Source organism: Citrus sinensis, chromosome 9, assembly GCF_022201045.2.
Source record: "Citrus sinensis cultivar Valencia sweet orange chromosome 9, DVS_A1.0, whole genome shotgun sequence".
Taxonomy (NCBI): domain Eukaryota; kingdom Viridiplantae; phylum Streptophyta; class Magnoliopsida; order Sapindales; family Rutaceae; genus Citrus; species Citrus sinensis.
Genome location: NC_068564.1, coordinates 30,712,475 through 30,731,236, shown reverse-complemented (window position 1 = coordinate 30,731,236; position 18,762 = coordinate 30,712,475). Strand labels below are relative to the sequence as shown.

The 18,762-nt window shown below is 36.2% G+C and overlaps 3 protein-coding genes and 1 long non-coding RNA gene across 10 annotated transcripts; 3 read left to right on the top strand and 1 right to left on the bottom strand.

Annotated features, from left to right (window-relative positions):
• Window positions 1-242: 242 nt before the first annotated feature.
• Window positions 243-6,093, top strand: LOC102626388 (peptidyl-prolyl cis-trans isomerase CYP57). 2 transcript variants are annotated; one of them, XM_025097540.2, is made up of 10 exons: window positions 243-569; window positions 1,070-1,248; window positions 1,323-1,424; window positions 1,734-1,840; window positions 1,960-2,092; window positions 2,225-2,444; window positions 3,317-3,356; window positions 3,454-3,652; window positions 4,470-4,615; window positions 5,499-6,093. In XM_025097540.2, the coding sequence occupies exons 1-10, from the start codon at window positions 350-352 to the stop codon at window positions 5,749-5,751; spliced, it is 1,599 nt and encodes a 532-aa protein (XP_024953308.1). In that variant the 5' UTR covers window positions 243-349; the 3' UTR covers window positions 5,752-6,093. The 2 variants fall into 2 exon arrangements, with proteins under 2 accessions (XP_024953308.1, XP_006474437.1); XM_006474374.4 differs by having other exon boundaries at window positions 245-569; window positions 4,470-4,610.
• Window positions 6,094-8,254: 2,161 nt separating this feature from the next.
• Window positions 8,255-10,322, top strand: LOC102627220 (protein ALP1-like). Its single transcript, XM_006489882.4, has one exon. It carries the CDS (start codon window positions 8,499-8,501, stop codon window positions 10,044-10,046), a length of 1,548 nt encoding a protein of 515 aa, XP_006489945.1. The 5' UTR covers window positions 8,255-8,498; the 3' UTR covers window positions 10,047-10,322.
• A 1,193-nt stretch (window positions 10,323-11,515) lies between these two features.
• Window positions 11,516-15,340, bottom strand: LOC102626977 (RNA-binding protein 1-like). Of its 6 annotated transcripts, none has more exons than XM_006474376.4 (8): window positions 15,174-15,293; window positions 14,406-14,533; window positions 14,228-14,298; window positions 13,906-14,027; window positions 13,504-13,813; window positions 13,134-13,195; window positions 12,247-12,328; window positions 11,516-11,854 (listed from the first exon to the last, which is right to left on the bottom strand). In XM_006474376.4, the coding sequence occupies exons 2-8, from the start codon at window positions 14,510-14,512 to the stop codon at window positions 11,745-11,747; spliced, it is 864 nt and encodes a 287-aa protein (XP_006474439.1). In that variant the 5' UTR covers window positions 14,513-14,533; window positions 15,174-15,293; the 3' UTR covers window positions 11,516-11,744. The 6 variants fall into 6 exon arrangements, with proteins under 6 accessions (XP_006474439.1, XP_024953511.1, XP_006474440.1 ...); XM_025097743.2 differs by having other exon boundaries at window positions 14,406-14,525; window positions 15,174-15,283; XM_006474377.4 differs by lacking the exon at window positions 13,134-13,195 and having other exon boundaries at window positions 13,475-13,813; window positions 15,174-15,298.
• A 1,220-nt stretch (window positions 15,341-16,560) lies between these two features.
• LOC107176473 (uncharacterized) lies at window positions 16,561-17,718 on the top strand. The gene is made up of 2 exons (XR_001507802.3): window positions 16,561-17,155; window positions 17,306-17,718. It is a non-coding gene; the product is annotated as an uncharacterized LOC107176473 (long non-coding RNA).
• The last annotated feature ends 1,044 nt before the right edge of the window (window positions 17,719-18,762 follow it).

The window sequence follows — 18,762 nt, the reverse complement described above, 5'->3', positions numbered from 1 at the left end:
AAAAATAATACTAATTTTTTTTAAAACTGCACGAAATACGGTTCTATTTCCTAGTTAATAATAATAAAAGGCCACAACATTATTTATATAAGGCTTTAAGCCTCAAAACCCAACTTCTAGTGTCCCCTGCGGAATCCGATTCAGTCATTCAGATGTGTTGATAACTCGGGCATTCAATGTACATCAAGCTGGGCTTTAGGCCCATTAACCACCGTGTGTACGACGTCGGTTCTTATGCATTTTCACCCGCATCCAAAAAGAACAAAAACGGCGAGAGAGCTGACCCCAACCCGATATCTCGTCGGAACGAAACACACGACGCGAGGCGAGCAAGGACCGAGGAAAGAGAATGTCATCGGTGTACGTATTAGAGCCGCCGACAAAAGGAAAGGTGATAGTGAAGACGACGCACGGGCCAATTGACATCGAGCTTTGGCCTAAAGAGGCTCCGAAAGCCGTGAGGAACTTCGTGCAGCTCTGCCTCGAAGGCTATTTCGACAACACCATCTTTCATCGCATCATCAAGGGCTTTCTGGTTCAGGGCGGCGACCCCACCGGCACCGGCACAGGTCATAATATTTCTAATCCTTTCCACTAAAGAATGAGAATTTGATTCCGAATTTGAAGGAAAAAAAAATTAATTATTTAGGTCTCGACTCTTGAGATTACTCCTCTTGCTTATAGGATACTGAAATACCGAAACTGACGAAGTTATTAATTAGTGCTTTATATTTAACTTGCCAAGGGATGATAATACTGTGTTTGATTTGGGGAGTTTGATGAAGAGATAAACATGCTGTTGAGTATTCCCGTCATGTAGCATAAGTGGATGCAGGTGCTTCACCTTTAGTTCTTTAAGCTTACATGATCCTTTAGTGTGTGTGACTTAAATTAGTTGACTTTTTACTTTGTTATTTTCAAGGTGAATTCTGTTATTAATAAAAAAAAAATACAGTTATTTTGTTTGGCCTACCTCATTCTTATAGACATCGGTCATTGTTAAAGGCATTGTTGTTTTTGAATGGTTGGATGCTTCATTTGTTAACATCTTGATTGTCAATATCTGTAGGTGGGGAAAGTATATACGGAGGCAACTTTGCTGACGAGTTCCATTCGCGTCTAAGATTCAATCACCGAGGGTTAGTCGCATGTGCAAATGCTGGCTCCCCACATTCTAATGGGAGTCAATTTTTTATATCTTTGGATAGATGCGATTGGCTTGATCGGAAGAACACTATTTTTGGAAAGGTAATGTTGATTACATTGGTAAACTTATATGCAAGCTATTTTCAGGGTTGCAGAACTCATTTCTTTGTTTTCAGGTGACTGGGGATTCAATATTTAATCTTTTGAGGTTGGGTGAGGTTGACACTGATAAGAATGATCGACCGCTGGATCCACCTCCAAAATTACTTTCAGTTGAAGTATGTTTCTTCTAGTGCATTCTCTAATTCAGAATGTTTTTAGAACTGTTTGGGCTTGGATGGTTATGGAACCTGTGTCAGTGATTTTGTTAAAGAGATTGGAATTTTCGTGTAAAGCATATCATTAATAGAGTCAATGACTTAGTACTTGACATTGATTTTGTGTTTTCCTGTGTTGGGTGGTTTGAACCATGTGTGGTTTCCTTTTCATACCAGTTTACGTGATTTTTCATTCACTTAGTAATTACAATGACAAAGCAGGAAGAAAGTCTCATTAGTTAGCGTTTTTCTTGAAATATTTGTTTTTAGGTGCTGTGGAACCCTTTTGAAGATATTGTTCCTAGAGCACCTTCAAGGCCCTCAATCCAAACCACAACTGAGGCTGAGAATAAAGATATAAAGAAGAAAGCTGTAAAGTAAGTTTCTTACCACACTCGGTGGAACGTCATCTCTTGCGAATGAGCAGACAGAACCTTATGCATATTATGTTTCTCTTACTTTGTTTAAGGTGAGTATTTCTATTTGCACAATGCAGAAAGCTGAACTTGCTTTCATTTGGAGAAGAAGCTGAAGAAGAGGAGAAGGAACTGGCATCAGTAAAGCAAAAAATCAGGAGTAGTCATGACGTTTTGGATGATCCCCGTCTTCTTAAGGAAGATAAAGGATTGGTAATAACCGAATATCTGCTGTTCAATCTTTTTTCATGATTATGTAAAAACATAGCATGTTGCATCACAAATTTTATGATTAGTTTCCTAAATTTTTGGAAGTTAATCTCTTTATCCCTCTCTCTCATGCAGAACACATCTGGAGACAAAACAAGAGAGGTGCAATTATCTGTAAGGGAAGCTCTAAGTTCAAAGAGAGAAGAGCCAAAGAAAGATTCAGAAGCTGAATTTCCGAATTTCATTGATCATAGTGATGATGATGAGGCCAGTTTTGATGCAAAAATGCGTCAAAAGATACTTAGGAGACGGAAGGACCTGGGAGATGTCCCACCTAAGCAAAAGATGCACAATGGTACCTTAATTATCTGTGTTATTTTTCAAGTAATAAATTCTAATTCTATAGGTGTTCAACTTATAAATACTGTTCTCTATCGACCATCCATCAGAAATAAGTAATACTAGTTTTAGTGGTTGCTACCATTGCTCCTTTCCTAGAGTATCGTTTGGCTAAAGAATATAAGAGCAACAGTGAAGCTGGAAAACTTGCTTTATTATAGTACATGTGCTCATACACATTCATGACTCTTTAAGTCGACACTTGACAGACACCATTGGAAAGTTAAAGAGACTTGTTAAATAGGTACTGGAAAATTTAGAAGCCTACAGTTGCTTATCACAGTAAAAAATGAAGCAGAATATTAACTGTCATCCACTTGTAAAACTGCATATAATTGAATAGAAATGACCACAGACTTTTGCCTCAAAGCTGCCATTATGACTAGGTGGAGAAAATTAGTCTCCTGGTAAGCAACGGGGAGATTCCTTCCATTGGATGAACTGTAAGAAAGACCCTTAAATCTGGATACTAGGAGGCACCTGAGGTCTTACTTTGAACTCCACTTTTATAGCACTGCTTTCGTCTGTCATATGTCCATTTCATCAAAGTAGTTTGTTTAGCAAACACCTTTATATATTGAAACAAGCCCCACATCATGCTATGATTTGTTGAAACATGAAATACAATTAAAGTTCCTGATGTCATTTATTAGCATTTTACACTCAGTGAAAGGAAGGCTGGGTTTTAACATTAAATTTTCGAGTTCTGATGTATGATTGAACTAATTTGAAGTGAATAGCCTTGGTATCTTCCGATATGCCTCCCTTCATTTCATATGATTGCCTTTGATACTATGAGTTCCTTTGATTATTATCTTTTGTCTGCAGGGAGCTCTAGCCCTAGCTACAAGGATATGTCTGCTTCAAGGTGAAGATTTAGATGAAATTTTTGATATTTTGCTATTATTTTGCTGTGATCAATGTTGGCAAACTCAAACTTAATGGTACTCTTTTGTTCTCATCAGATCTAATGCTGAAAGCACAGATGATGATGATCTACGAAAACCTGGAAAGTTGTCCTTGAAGAAAAAGGGGATGGGGTCAGAAGCTAGAGCTGAACGTATGGCTAATGCAGATGCAGACTTACAGCTCTTGAATGAATCTGAAAGAGGAAGACTACTGCAGAAACAGAAGAAGCGCAGACTTCAAGGACGTGAAGATGAAGTATGTTATAATTCATTGATCATCCTTGTTTATCATTTTCTAAGAAAACTTGTGTCAAAATCCATTCCTCCTAGTTTTCCTCCCTCATCTTATCTTCCATTCCTTCACTTTCTCCTGTCAGTTAAAGATCAGAAGATGAAGAGGCAAAATCCAAAGTGTTTAGAGAATCGATCAACTTGAGAATCATGGACATTAGACCTCTCTAAGAATTAAGATGAAATTTTGAGAGAACATAAAAATGTAATGTTGGTATATTTATAATTTTCCAAAAATTCTTAAATAAAAAATTCTTAAATGGGTATTCTATAACGTTTTACATCTGCTTTATATTCCTGGAACTTATTCTTTATCAAATAGGTAAATATTTTTTTCTGGCTCAAATATTCTTAAGTTAAGTGCTTGATCTGTTTGCTGTAAATTGGAGGGAAGGAAATGAATGATGGAATTTTAGGAGATCTTTTCCTCACGCTCTCCAAAACCCTTTCTGCATCTCCACTCCTTTTCTTCCTCTGAGCGTATGCTGTTGGGAATTTCAGATGAATGATGCGGTGCATCATAGTTAACCAAATTGAGGTTACTGGGCTAACCCATTCTGCATGATTAGTGAAATAAAAGTTTTGAAAAAAGAAAAGGAAAGAAAAGTTGGTGGCTTTTAGCTTAGGAGGAAGAGTTTCCATCTACATGGCAACAGTGCATCAATGCATGTATGAAATCATAAATCTTGCATGTATACTTGTTGATCATGCTGTACTTCTTTTTTTACATTTGATATTTAACATTTGTCATAACGCTTGTACTTTTCCCTTGCCACGATCAGGTTTTAGTAAAGCTTGAGATGTTTAAGAAGTCTGTCTCTGCAAAACCAAATGACTTGAGCAACAAGTCTGGAGGAGGTGAAGATGAGGATTTATCCGACTGGAAAGCAGTTCGGTTAACTTTCACTCCTGAGCATGGCAAAGTAAGGTCTCTTATCAAAGATTCAAAACCAATTCAGTATGATAGCATGTTGGGGGTACCAACTAGCTGGGTTAGTAAAATCTCGTGTTGAAAACAAGAGGTCTAGGGTTTGAATCCTGCTCACATGGGTTGGGAGGGAATTAGGTTGCTGTTGAACTAAATAAATGGTCAGGAACTATATATATATCATTTTGCATTTATTACCTTCTTAGTGTCTAAGAAATAAATGGTCAGGAACATTGTAAACTCCATTTGACTGAGAACCTAGGCACAAGCTGAAACAAATGGCAATAAAATTTAATGTTCAGGTATTACATTATTTCTATAAATATTTTGGAACTACATCTTCGTCTAGTATGAGTAATGTTAGGAGTGGACTGAAACTAAATGGGATGGTTTTGGTTCGACTTTATATAGGTTCAGTTTAGGTTTGTTTTTGTATGAAAACCAATCAGTTCAATTATTGTGAGGTTTTAATCTTGCAAGACTCTAAAACTGATCAGTACCATATGTAAAGCTTTCACTCAAATTAAACACGCCTCTAGTTGTTGGTTATCCGAGTTTATATACCACTCACAGCCATTGTTTCTTTTAGTAATTTTGTTATCTAACTTCTTTGACGAAGTTCCCTCTTTTCTGATGATTTCATTTGAATTTTTCCAACTTAAACTTCTGTTATTTTACTGCTGTTCTGTCCCAAATTACTCTTTATTTGAATGAGTTTGAAATTTGAACAACTGAATTGTAATTGGTTCAGTTCACCACACCCACCACAGGTAGCAAGTACAAGCACTAAAAATAAATTGTTTTTATTTTAGCATTATTTAGATTGATTACTTTTGGTGTCCATGCTCATTGGACCTAATTTTTCCCGTGAAACATCATGCAGGATAACATGTCTCGTCAGGATGATCCTGATGACTATGTTGTGCATGATCCTCTTTTGGAAAAGGGGAAAGAAAAGTTCAACAGGATGCAAGCCAAGCTTAAGCGACGAGAACGGGAATGGGCTGGAAAATCACTTACTTGATTTATCTTTTGCAGACTTGTGTGAGCCTTTTTTTGTTAATATAAAAGACTTGAGTAAAACTGATGAGCTGGTTCGCATGCCTATTTGTCTTGGCCATTTGTTCAACAGTTAAAGCCATACAAAAGTTATTCAATAGTTGAAGTCAAAGCTCTCGAGAAACCTGGGAACTTGCTGTTACATGCATTACATGATTCATCTGTGTCGGATGATATTTAGCCATAAAAGAGGTCATGCTTCGGGCTGGCACTACGTCTTACTTCGACTCTGTTTGGTATGGTGCTTTTCCTTCTGTTGGTCTTAAATTCATATTTTCTTCATCAAGTAGGTTAGGATGGAAGAGCGTTGTACAGAATCATTTCTTTCTTCATAATGGAACGGTTTTGTAAACATGAGGATAACTTGACTGCTGTTCCAAAAAATCAAATCAATTCAAAGTTTTTGAGATTTCAGCCAACCCCATTAACTGAAGTTTGAACATTTGAGCATTTGACCTGTGAATGAAATCTTAACAAAGGAAAGAGGCATTTCTTTGTTTTGGTCTTGAATCGTGTATCAGAACGTACTTTTAGTTTATTGGAGACTTGTTCAAGGACCAAGGGCATCAAATTAGGATATACGCCCAAAGGTCACCACTTTATGGAAAATCACATGCTTGCTTTAATTGTCTCGTTGGTAGGGCTTGACCTTGTGTTCCTTGGATTCATCTCTTGCATTTTCCTATCATCTTCCTGGACTAAATGACAAGATATTGTGCTTTGAATCACTTTGGAAGATATTTAGTCGGACTCAAACAGGTTACCAATGTAAATCTACTTTGTCTAGAGTTGAAATTAAGCTAGACCTCAAAACTAGAATAAAATTCTGGAATTTTACCAGTAACACTATCTATTTTTCTATTATGCATTTGAAACAGATCTTAAATTATTGTTATCGTAAGTATAGAGATTTAACAGAAAAAAAACTTGGAATTGAAACAACCCAAATATATATATATATATATATATATATATATATATATCATCGTGGATGCGTAATGTGCAAGTAATACAGGAGGGTTTTGCGATGCCCATTTCTTTCAAAATTCAAAGTTCGCTGTTCGGTTTTTCCACAAGTCAGGCAGAGGAGAGGGGCTACACACGGCACAGGGTCAAAAAGCGGCGTATAATGTTGAAATTTGTTGCTTCAAGGGGAGGTGTAGATCCCATTCCCAGCAAAGGGCAAAAAATGATCACTTTCACCATTACCGCTCAAGAGGGAATACAAAATTTGACAAATAAGAAAAGAATAATTATTATGACCGGTGGGATGATGATGATGATGCTGTAAATCTTGAATGAGTTTCAGCTTTGCTTCTCCTCTAGCGTGGAGGACCAACTACGGCGGAATTTTCATAGGATCATGCAGAAAATTTAGGAAGACAAAAATACTGTTAAACATATCTGCCTAGTGCGACTTCAATAATAAGGGGTTTTTCGTTTTTATTTATTTAATGTATCTTTTTTTAATGATATTTTGATAATATTCGAGGAGCTTGGGTGAAATTTTCTATGAATTGCTGCTGGTAACAGTGAGCGGAAGGAACTCTCCCATGGGTTTATTTTGGACGAGGGCGACATTGTTGTCCTTTTTATCATACAGTCTGTCTATTATTACAGAAATCACTTCCTCGTGAAGTAATAAATATTCTCCTCTTTTGGCTTTGTCCCTTTTTGCTTTTTGCGTTACTATTAAAACCACATGTCGTTTTTCAAACGAGTCCCCCTTTCATCGCGCAAAAAGAAATCAATCATCATCGACGACAATGAGCCTCGGCGAGATGCACGACACAATTAGCATTTCTCAATCCAATGACTTACTTGTTCAAGTTTATTTATTACGTGTGCCTGTGCCCAAGTCACCGTCGCACCCAACTAATAATAAAGAGTAGCCGCTTTCTAATTTTCCGAAACTCTTATCGTATTCATCATCATCGTCATGTCAGCATCTGGGACGTAAGGTACAAATTGCCCCTACAAAAATTAGTGGCCTTCTATTTCACAAACCCTAAAATATTAGTCCAACCATTGTTGTTTGGAAAAAAAGGGTATAAGAAGTATTAGAGCTAGCACAATTTTACCATTTAGTCGAAGGGAAAATTAATAATTAAAAAGAAAAAAAATATATATATATATATAAAGAAAAAATAGCTAGATTGGGGGGGACAGATCCCATCCGGGGTAATCACAAGTCACCGTCCTAGACCTAACCCCACCACTCCCACCTCGAAATTCACATCAAATCAAATATACTTTCCCCCATGTGCGTTCACACTACACTAGCACATTTCTTTTCTTTTCTTTTTCTTTTTCTTTTTTTTGGTTCCCCTGATAGCTGATACATTCAACTCAATCAACAACTCTGAATTCTCGCACATCTCTGTCTCCTGAGCGTTGACTATCTTATATTTTGCAAAGCAAAATGATAATGACGTGTAATACATTTTTAACATTATTTTGTGCCATTTGATTATTAATTTGACTATACGTAATCAATATCGATTTGAGCTTCATAGATCACTATTTTTTAAAAGCACCAAAAACGCGTTCAGATTAACCCAGCAAGCCTCAAAGTCTACATCCATTTCATTTGTAGGTATTATTTAACTTTTTGCTGCTGAACGAATGAAAGAAACTTCAGGATTGCTGAATATTTTTCTTATTTGTATATGGATGGCCACTTTGTCAATTTCTGTGTTCACACTTTGTTCTTCAAAGTTTGTTCACACCAACCTTTAAACCCTTTTCAAATCTCTTATATGCAACTCTCTTATACCATATCCCCTCGCTCACAAAACCAAAGACTAAAAAAAGTAAACAAGAAATGAGTCATATCATTTCTAAAATCAGAAAGAGGAAAAGAAAGGATGAGCAAGTTGGCTATGAAGATGATGATGATGATGATAATGATGATGAGTGTTATGACAGCAGTGGTAATGAATCACCACGACCATCGTCATCGTCAGAAGAAGGAGGTGGTGGGAAGAAGAAAGATTTAAATGGTATTATTACTTCATTGTTGTTGTTAGAAGAGCAAGAAAAGGGTGACCAAGATGCACAAAAGAAAGCTTCAGCCGAAGAAAAATCATTTTTCGAAGCGAATCACAGGAACAAGAAAAAAACCATGTTGGAGTATTACTCCAACATACAAGATTACTATGCAGAAGTTCAAGAAACTGAACGTGTGAAGAGGAAGAAGTCACGTTCACTTGCCACTTCTGTTGCTGCCATCACTGCTATTGCTGCTGATGATTCTCTGCAGGCAGAGAAACAAGTCAAGCAGGGAACCGGTGGCGCTGGTTCGGGTCAGCATAGGAGGTTGTGGGTGAAGGACAGGTCTAAGGCCTGGTGGGATGAATGTAACAGGCCCGACTATCCGGAAGAGGAGTTCAAGAAATGGTTTAGAATGAGGAGGCAAACGTTTGACATGATATGTGAAGAGCTGAATTCTGTAATTGCTAAGGAAGACACCACTTTGAGGAATGCAATTCCTGTGAGACAGAGGGTTGCTGTTTGTATTTGGAGACTTGCTACAGGCGAGCCACTTAGACTTGTATCAAAAAGGTTTGGTTTAGGGATATCGACTTGTCATAAATTGGTTCTTGAAGTTTGTACAGCTATTAGAAGTGTGTTAATGCCCAAGTATTTACAATGGCCTGATGATGATGCTTTGAGGAAGATAAAAGATGAGTTTGAAGTTATATCTGGGATCCCGAATGTTGTTGGTTCAATGTATACTACTCATGTTCCGATTATAGCTCCAAAGATTAGTGTCGCTGCTTATTTCAATAAGCGGCATACAGAAAGGAATCAGAAGACTTCTTATTCTATCACGGTTCAGGGAGTTGTGAATCCGAATGGGGTATTTACTGATGTGTGCATTGGATGGCCCGGTTCAATGCCTGACGACCAGGTGTTGGAGAAGTCTGCTTTGTATCAAAGAGCAAGCGGGGGTCTTTTAAAGGGTGTGTGGATCGTTGGAGGTTCAGGGTATCCGTTAATGGATTGGGTTTTGGTGCCTTATACACAGCAGCATTTGACATGGACTCAACATGCTTTTAATGAGAAGATTGGAGAGATTCAAAGGGTTTCTAAAGATGCATTTGCTCGGTTGAAAGGAAGGTGGTGTTGTCTGCAGAAGAGAACGGAGGTTAAACTACAGGATTTGCCTGTGGTTCTCGGGGCATGTTGTGTGTTGCATAATATTTGTGAGATGATGAATGAGGAGATGGATCCGGAGTTGGCATTTGATCTTGTTGATGATGAGATGGTCCCAGAAGTTGCTCTGAGATCGGTGAGCTCAATGAAGACTAGGGATTCCATTGCTCATAATCTTCTGCACCATGGCCTTGCAGGCACTGCATTTCTATAGTTGCATTTATTTGTTTGTTGCTTTCATGATATTATGATTCTTTTGCTGATCTTCAGTTCTTATGTTTGTAGTGATTCATCCTAATTTGTTAAAGGGGCTATGTAAAATCTTATGTTTGCCCCTCTCTCAAATTGATGATTGTTAGTCTTCAATCTTCATAGCTTATTGTTAATTATAGCCAAAGATCACAAACAATTAATGTAAGCTAGCTAGGTTCCATAGTTCCAAGGAATAAAGAGATGAATGAGAATACACACAAAATTGTACTCTTTTGAACCAACAGTCTTTTGCTTCACGTTGTTTACATGTTTTAGTTTCAAATGCTACGAAGGTTTGTGCTATGAAGGTTTGTGTTAAACTTTGTGATTATTTAGCAGCATTGACGACAAAGATCCCAGAAGCCCAAAATGGTGTTGAAAACGATGTTTTGCTAACTGTATATTATGTTGTGAAGTTGAGGAAATAAATCTGGTATTGATGAGATTAGGTGATAAAAGATTCTGCCAACCAAATACGGAACGATTGATGTATGCTACTCGTCAAATGATTGGCATTGAACCATTCAAACAGTTCATATGGCCCTGAATTCTAGACTTCCAATGTTATCACGGCACTTAAAAGATCAGTTAGACTTCAGTTATATTTCCAACTGAAGGAATTTCTTCCGCATTGTTATATAGTTGATAATATTGAAGGTTGAAAGATTCCATTTTAGAGTACGGTGAAAGCTCTGCTGTCTATTTTTGGTTCCCGTATCATGCCAGCACTGAAAATTCATTGTTTATTAACGATTGTGTAATCGCTTAGCTTGCATGATTGTTATCTATTCCTTTCAGGTTTTAATGTTTCACTCATACAAGGCCATGCCCTGGCCAAGAAACCCCCATTAAATATTTGCTTTAAGCAAGCAGAAGCAGATGAATCTTTAATGCTGAAGTGATGCACATCTTTCACAAAGGACAAGGATGATGAAAATGATAGGGTTCCTAATGTTCTTCAGAAGAGGATGATAGAACTGTCCATTTGTTTAAAGAAACAGTTTGTTTTATTTCATGTCCGGTATATAAATTGATGCATCCTCTCAATAATAATAATAATAATAATAAAATTGATGCATGATGCCCGCCGAGTATTCAATCAACTGCTAGATTTGGCACTGCACCTAAATTCAATTTCATTTGGTAATCTCACGTCCATCTGACACATTTTCCTGTCATTATTGCCTTTCTTGGTTTAGATTTAATGAATGTTGTTGGCTGTTGTTTTTTAATTTGTTTGAGTTCGTGTTGTCATGAGCGTTTGTACGTGCAGTACTACCTGAAAAGAGTAACCGTAACTAGAAATCTCAAAATCAACCAAAGCTTGAGATCAAAAGACCAAGACGCAAGAGGAGGTTTAAGAAAATGAGAAAGGTCTAACTTGAGAATGAAACTTCATAACAATGATGATGATGATAAAATTCCAAGGGGTAACTGGGAAGTATCCAAGTATCCATTTCATTATCTTGAGAGAAATCAGCATTCTTTTCAACAAATCATTACCTATTGCTTAGGGTGGGCCATTAATAAAATGTACAAGCCATGATTTTACATAGAACGGCTGCTTACATCCACAGAACAGCTCAACTAATATACAGTTCAGAATGGAAAGGCTCGTTTCTATGTCAAAATACATCCACGGCGATCAACCATTGGATACTCAACGGGGAGTACGTTTCTCATCACCATCAGATGGAAGACGGAAAGGAAAATGTGCAAATTGGATCTTCAAGGCAGGGGAGTCAGGTTTTTTATCGTCAAACTTGTAACCTGCAGAAAATGGCACGATTTAAAGCCTATCAGATGACATATTTCACTGCAAATAGATAATTGACTGATTAGATTACTGCATACATTCAGCTTGCTAGCCAATTCAGTAGCTTTCTTTAAAACTAACTGTAAAAAGATTAATTCGTAAGCACCAATTGTCATTACATGAACATTTTGAAAGAAGTGCGAACTTGACGCAATTGTTATGTTAACATTTAAACTGTATAATCAGACAAAAAATCCATATAAAGCATATGCTGGTTGAAAATGCCCTAAGATGTTCAGTTTTCTTGTCCCCCTGTCTCCAAAGGAAAAGATTAAAAATGACCTAAGATGCCCATGCCAAAGTTGACAGAAAGTTCAAAATTTCATAATTTCTTGGACAATTATACCATGAAGAGCATCCATAGCTGTCCGAGCACACTTTGGATCATCGAACTCCACAAAGCACAAAACCATAGCCCTGTCTCCACTCTGCAATGTAATATTTACTGTGAAGGTTACAGAATTAATGATAAGCATAAATCTAACATAAGCAGCCTATGATTTAATCATTTGAGCATCAAAGATGAGAAATTGATGCAAGGTGATGACGTGAACGAACTGTTAGGAACGTCGACAATGATATGAAGTACAAAAATCCACTTAAGTTGAATCTAACAATTGCAATGCTGTGAAATTTGAGAGCATTTTTTAATTTCTTTTCCTGTGAATATGAAACAAAATACTCCAAAGAGCATCCGAGTATCACAATAAATTTAAAATAAAAAAAAAATTATAGAAGGGGTTGCAGTACAGAGTAGTTGGACGTGTAATACTGAAAATCTAACCTAAATCCTTAACCCCCTGAATCCCACAGCAGATCTAATGACTAGCAGAAACAAGGTGGGCCACTAGCGTTCAAATCCTATGGAGGTAGGGACCAATAAAATAGATTTGGGCTTTGCCCACCCCCCTCTTTTTTGAAAAATAGAGAAAATTAGCAGCAAAGGATCCATCTAGTCAATCCCAAATTCAAATGTAAAGCTTAGTCAGGTGAGGTTGGGTTAAAGGATGATTCTGTAAACTGAGTGAAAAAAATTATCAAACAACAGCACTGTTAGTTAAAATCGGAAGTCAAGCTTCTCATGCTCCAATAAAGTGCCAAAGTTAAACAAGAACCATCTGTGCCAAGGCTAGAAACTCTATTGAACAGAAATGATTTTTTCCCCCCCCTCACTTTTATGCTGTAAACCATGCCTCCAAACAGGGTAGAATGAAATTAATGTAGAAAACTTACTCGTCTGGGCTCCTTATGAATAACTCTTATTTCTCTATAACCAACAAATGGACGGAAAAGATCTTTGAACATATGTCAAGGATACTAGTGTCACAACATTACGAGGTAAGTGTCATTCAGACATACAGATATAACAAAGCCATTGTGGCTTTGCTCACACCCAAAAGAAAAAGGAATTGAGGATTTCATTTCAGAACCCTTATATGATATGCAATGCTATTACAATTTGAAAAGTATCCAAATGTCCTGTCATGGAATCTGATAAAACACCAGAAGTCTTGAGATGTCAAACACAGGGAAAAAATGCACAAGAATAGGCATACAAACAAGAAAACACGCACGCATGTTGAAGACACATTCAAAAGGATACGCGATACTTCTCTTCTGGTACAGTCAGTTGGGAGCCCATCAACAAACAGAAGGTTGGATTCTCCTTTTTTTAGAGGGGAACCCGCGTTATTTCTTAAAGAGCTGGGCACTCCATTAATCACATCAGGAATTGTCGGATTAATGCCTGGTGCAATATCCCGTCTTTGGCCTATTAAATTTGGATCTGGTAAAGGAGATGAGTAACCCTTTACACTAGCTACCGCTGTGATTCCAACCATCCCAGGTTCAGGATGAACTCCAACACCAGCAGTATCAACCAGGCCAAGTGCCCCAGGCCGCATTGGTGTTACCTGAAAGTAAGGGCACAGAACAAAAGAAATTTCCCTCGTCACAAATATATTAGTAAAGTAACCAAAAAGATGCTCCACTCAAAAGTTCTTACTTCTCTATGTAAGAAATCAGAAGCACCGCGAAAACCATTAGAACTTAAAGGTTGTTGCGATGTCAATGAGGGTGCTTCAGATGTCAAGTAGCCAGCAAAGCTGGGCCTAGCAACACTGGATGCTGCAATAAGGCGTAAATCCATTTAAAAAACAATATACAGAGAAATAGTCACACAGCATAAACAGCAATGGCTTAAATTTCCATTACAGGATAGTCTAATTTTCAACAGCTAAAGTATAGCCCATGGTGTATATACATTGCTTTACCATTTTTCGTTTCTATCACTGACAAGTAAAATTTAAAGGCACAGTGGTTCTTACTTTTTCTGTTCCTTTGAAGAAAGGCACATGACCTAAGCAAAAAACCTCTTCCCTTTTGCAGGTAACTAAAGCTAAAAGGGGAAAATGGCAGGAAGCAGCATAGGATTTAATTGTTTGAGCATATTGGAAAAGTATAACTATTTCCAAACAAAGATGAATATAAGGGGAGTGAGAATACTTTTGCAAAAGTGATGAGTGAGATCTCAATACAGAGCATGAAGAGAGACAGGTAGATGCCAATGCCACCCTTGATGCGTCAACAGACAAGTTAACATCCAGAAGCATAAGGATCAGTTACCTAAAAGTCTATCAATGCATTAGGATCAGGTATCTAAAAAAAAAAAAAAAAGTCTAGCAATGCATAATTATTAAGATTCAAGCGATGCAACTTGTTTCCATATCCATAAGTTGCATCAAGTCCTGGGCAAGTAGTCCTATCAGCGAAACCCCAAATGACATGGCATCCTTTATTGATGACGGAAACCAAAATGTGACTGCAACTCTTACAATAAAACTCCTAGTGGATTGCAAAGGAGTTGAGCAAGCATCACTCTAGAAGACACAACATTCCATTGGCATTGCTTGACCTAACAATAGGTTTCTCATTCGAGTTTTATTGATGATGAGAAATCAACCTTTTATCGTTTTTTTTAATATATTTTTTAATAAATGAGTCCATCACAAGCGTCATACACAAAATCTTGCACATGTAAACCAAGTGATTATAGCCAAAAAAAAAAAAAATTGTTAACTTACGATTTTTAACATAATAAATACAATTAAATCGCCTACAGGCAATTTTGATACACAAAGCATCATAATAATCAAATAATTGAATTTTAAAAAAACGCACGTAGCAGCAGCTTATGCCTCAGGCCTTTTTTTTTTTTTTCCTTTCAACTTTCCTACATTTTCGCGGGAACCAAACAAAGGAGATAGAAATTACCTCTGTCAGCAGGAGTATCGTATCTATGGAAGGGATCACCCATGAATTCTACTTCTATTCAGAACTGAGACGACAACGTCGACTTGTTCGGTTTCTTGTGTCTAATTTTTTAATTAATTTATAATTTGTAAATGTATATGCATTTATGTCATCGCCGAAATTTGACAAATAACAGTGCCAATATGCCTAAAATTACATATTTTGGCCCTCTCCTTTAGTGAAATTCCAATCAAGCGTCAGATTATTTATTTAATTTTCATTATTATTTTTTATTTAAAAAAACAGTTGCCTCATTACCGTCGGTGGCCGCAACCGCAAAAGTTCAGTGATTTGTGGACACCAGTTACACCACTAAATCTTTTTTTTTTTTTTTTTCCATTCATACAATAGTTGGTTTTATGAGCATTTCACGTCTTTTTTTTCCCCCTTTAATAATTGTTAGTGATGGTATGGAGATAACAAGGTAGCTTTGATCATTTATATGTATGTTTTGCAGTTTCTTAAATGATATGACATTTATCATCTATAATGAGATAGTTAAATAGGAAATTATATTAAAAAATGACCGATTTTAACTCACCGTCACTAATCATTGACATTTTCAGTGATTGAAGCTGAAAATACCAAGTGAGAAATTACTGATTTATCTTGTCGTCAAATATCTCGCATTCTCATAAAAAATAAAAAAAAAGTCACCTTTTTCCTTATCCTTGATAGTTCGATACCCTACACTGCCGTTGATTTTCTAGTGTTCTCCTCCTTTATGACTGATGGTAAGTTGTGTAAAAGGGAGAATAAATTAGGGTTTTGGAAATTTTGGATGATAATTGTAATTTTGTCCTAATATAAGTTTATTTGGCTATGAAAGTAATGAAAATTACAATGTGGCCATTTTTGTAAATTAGGTAAATTTTGGGTGGTTTTAAAAATTTTTATTTATCAGTCCACTGATGAAAACCACATTTTTATATGCGATCGGGAAAGTACAGTATAATTGAATATTTTATTACGAGTAAAAGCTTATTTAGTTTTTATATTTTAAAATTAGTGTCAATTTAGTTCCTGTATTTTTTAAAATGCATCGAAACATCCTTGCCGTTAAAGTATTGATATACATGCTGTTACTTTTTATTTCTTTTGGTTTATTTTTACAATATTATCCTTTTATAATAATTTTTTTTGGACATTAATAAAAAGAAAATAATTAAATTACTAATTTAACCCTAGAAAAAAAATTATATTAATTTTTTTGCAAGCACCATCTACACTTGGTAGTTTGCATACAATTTTTGACAATTAAAAATTAAATATAACTTTTTTAGGGAAAGTAAAGGATAATTGTATATTTTATTACTGTCTTATTAAACCCTAATTAAGTGTCGGGTCCGCCTATGTTACAACTGTTGTACGGTGCAACAGTTGTTTGTCCTTATTCAGTGTAACAATTCGATTTAAAAGTAACCGATCGAATGCTTCAGAGATGGCCACGTTTGTGTTAGAGAATACCGGAGAAGTCTGTTAAGAAAAGGTAAGTTACTTGCATCTGAAAACGCACGTGACTGTTATGTTAAAGGAGTTTGACGAAAAAGAAAGGAGATGATGGTCGAAAGAAGCCCCTGGCAAAAGGCCAAATGGATTAAGGAATCGATTCCCAGAGGTGATTCCTTCATCGGAGAAAGAAAAAATTGGCGAGTCGAAGCTTGAGACATTTTGTGAAGAGGGCTGAAGCAAATGCTCTACTGTCACACACTTTTGGTTGGATTCATCGGAGATTGCAAAAAAGGACTGAAAAGTTTTATCTTTTATCAATTATCACTCGTCCACTCTCTTCTGATCTGTATCTAGGGTTTCTCTGTTTTCCCCCCTCCTTTTCTCCTCTTTTCTTTCTCTCTTATTCTAAATCACAATCCCTATATCTATTCAAATTTCAATATTCCATTTTTCAACTCAAATCAACTCGCCGGGTCTACACAGCCCACCAGGTGAGTCACTCTCATTCTCTTTTTTTCTTTCAAACAAATCATTTCACCCTGTTGTTTTTTTTTTCTTTTGGGCGATTGTAGTTGTTGATTTTCTTTTAATTTTTATTTTTCTGGTTAAAATAAAAGTCTTTTTGTTTGGTTTTGATTTAGTCCACGACTTGGTCAAACCAAACACTTGACGATCACGAACCATGAAGATGATTTCTTCCCACACGAGCCCCGGTTAGATTCCGAAGAGAAAATCTATTAGATCAAATTTATATATTAGCAGAATATATAAATTACCACCAACACAATAATGAATGAACGAGGGCATTTAGCTTGGCCAATCTTATCTCTCTCTATTCTTAGCAACAGCAAATGAGATTTTTAGAATTTCTGGTCTGCTTCTGCAAAATAGTATCCTCTTCTCTCTTTATGCTTTTTATTTTATTTATTCTCTTTGTATGAATTTATGTTGTTGGTTTGGGCGAAAATCGAAGTCGAGTACAATCGATCTAATTATTGTTACTAGATTCGCGAGGTATTTTAATTTGATAATAAGAAAACAGTGAGATTTTGAATTTGGTGTCGGAGCTTTTATAATTTAGATGTGTTTAGTTAATTGAGAAAGAAAAGATAAAGAACAAATGGATAGAAGGCAAACGAGAAAGAGCGAGATTTAGAGATAACAATAAATCTGCGGAGAAGGCAAAAACCAATAAGAAATTGAGAAAAAATGAATGACTCAAATGAGAAACAAGAAGATAAAAGAAGGGCAACAATAACAACATAGTCAGTGCAAATGAACTCTCAAACGATGGAGGTATTTGCAGCAGCGGATTTAGCGGCAATCAAAATGGAAAATAGAGACTGGGTCTGCGAATTCGGAGAATTGAATTGAGGGTTTAAGTGATTCGGTCAGCACAAGAATTACAACCGGCCACAACGATTGTAAGTAGCTGGATCAATTATGTAATAATTAATTTCAGCCATTAGATCTGATAAGGAGGCATCCAACGGCTTTGTTGAATAAAAACAAAAACTGTTGCACCGTACAACAGTTGTAACATAGGCGGACCCTTAAGTGTCGCTTAATTAAAAGTTCCACTTATTTTATTTTATGGTAACTGTGTAAATGTATTACCATTATTAGGTAATACCATATAAGTGTGTTAAAAAAAAAATCAAAATATTACGTGTTAATTAACCAATACGAAAAAATTATAAATTTCCCCCCTCAAATGTAAGTAAGAGACATTTGTACCTAAGTTCAAATGGGTTACAATATTTAACATCTCCAATTTAAAAATATAACACTTATCTCCTTTACACTAACGTAAAGTAACATATTCGATTAAATTGTAACAAAAGGTCCACATAAAATCGGTTGACATTGCTCGAATCCATTGATTTAAAAATTAGAAGGATATCCAATAATTTGGACTTGGTCCACTTATAGCTTATTTAGTATAGTGAGTTAAAAAAAAAAAAAAAAAGCGTCAGCTCATATTACCTGGAATTGCAGCAGTGCCTTGCCAACCCAATTATATTATTTAATTACTTTGAATAAAAATATGCGTAATTAAAACTTTATTAGGATTCACCTAAATAAATGCTACTAAATC

Bases quoted from the DNA above. Each gene is read 5' to 3' on its own strand.
- LOC102626977 (XM_006474376.4), bottom strand. From the start codon at position 14,512: ATGCTTCTGGATGTTAACTTGTCTGTTGACGCATCAAGGGTGGCATTG. The intron at 12,329-13,133 runs GTAAGTTTTCTA...ATTACATTGCAG, and splicing joins TTCATAAGGAGCCCAGACGA to AGTGGAGACAGGGCTATGGT. The intron at 11,855-12,246 runs GTATAATTGTCC...CATTTTCTGCAG, and splicing joins AGCTATGGATGCTCTTCATG to GTTACAAGTTTGACGATAAA.
- LOC102626388 (XM_025097540.2), top strand. From the start codon at position 350: ATGTCATCGGTGTACGTATTAGAGCCGCCGACAAAAGGAAAGGTGATA. The intron at 570-1,069 runs GTCATAATATTT...CAATATCTGTAG, and splicing joins CCCCACCGGCACCGGCACAG to GTGGGGAAAGTATATACGGA. The intron at 3,357-3,453 runs GTGAAGATTTAG...TGTTCTCATCAG, and splicing joins AAGGATATGTCTGCTTCAAG to ATCTAATGCTGAAAGCACAG.
- LOC102627220 (XM_006489882.4), top strand. From the start codon at position 8,499: ATGAGTCATATCATTTCTAAAATCAGAAAGAGGAAAAGAAAGGATGAG.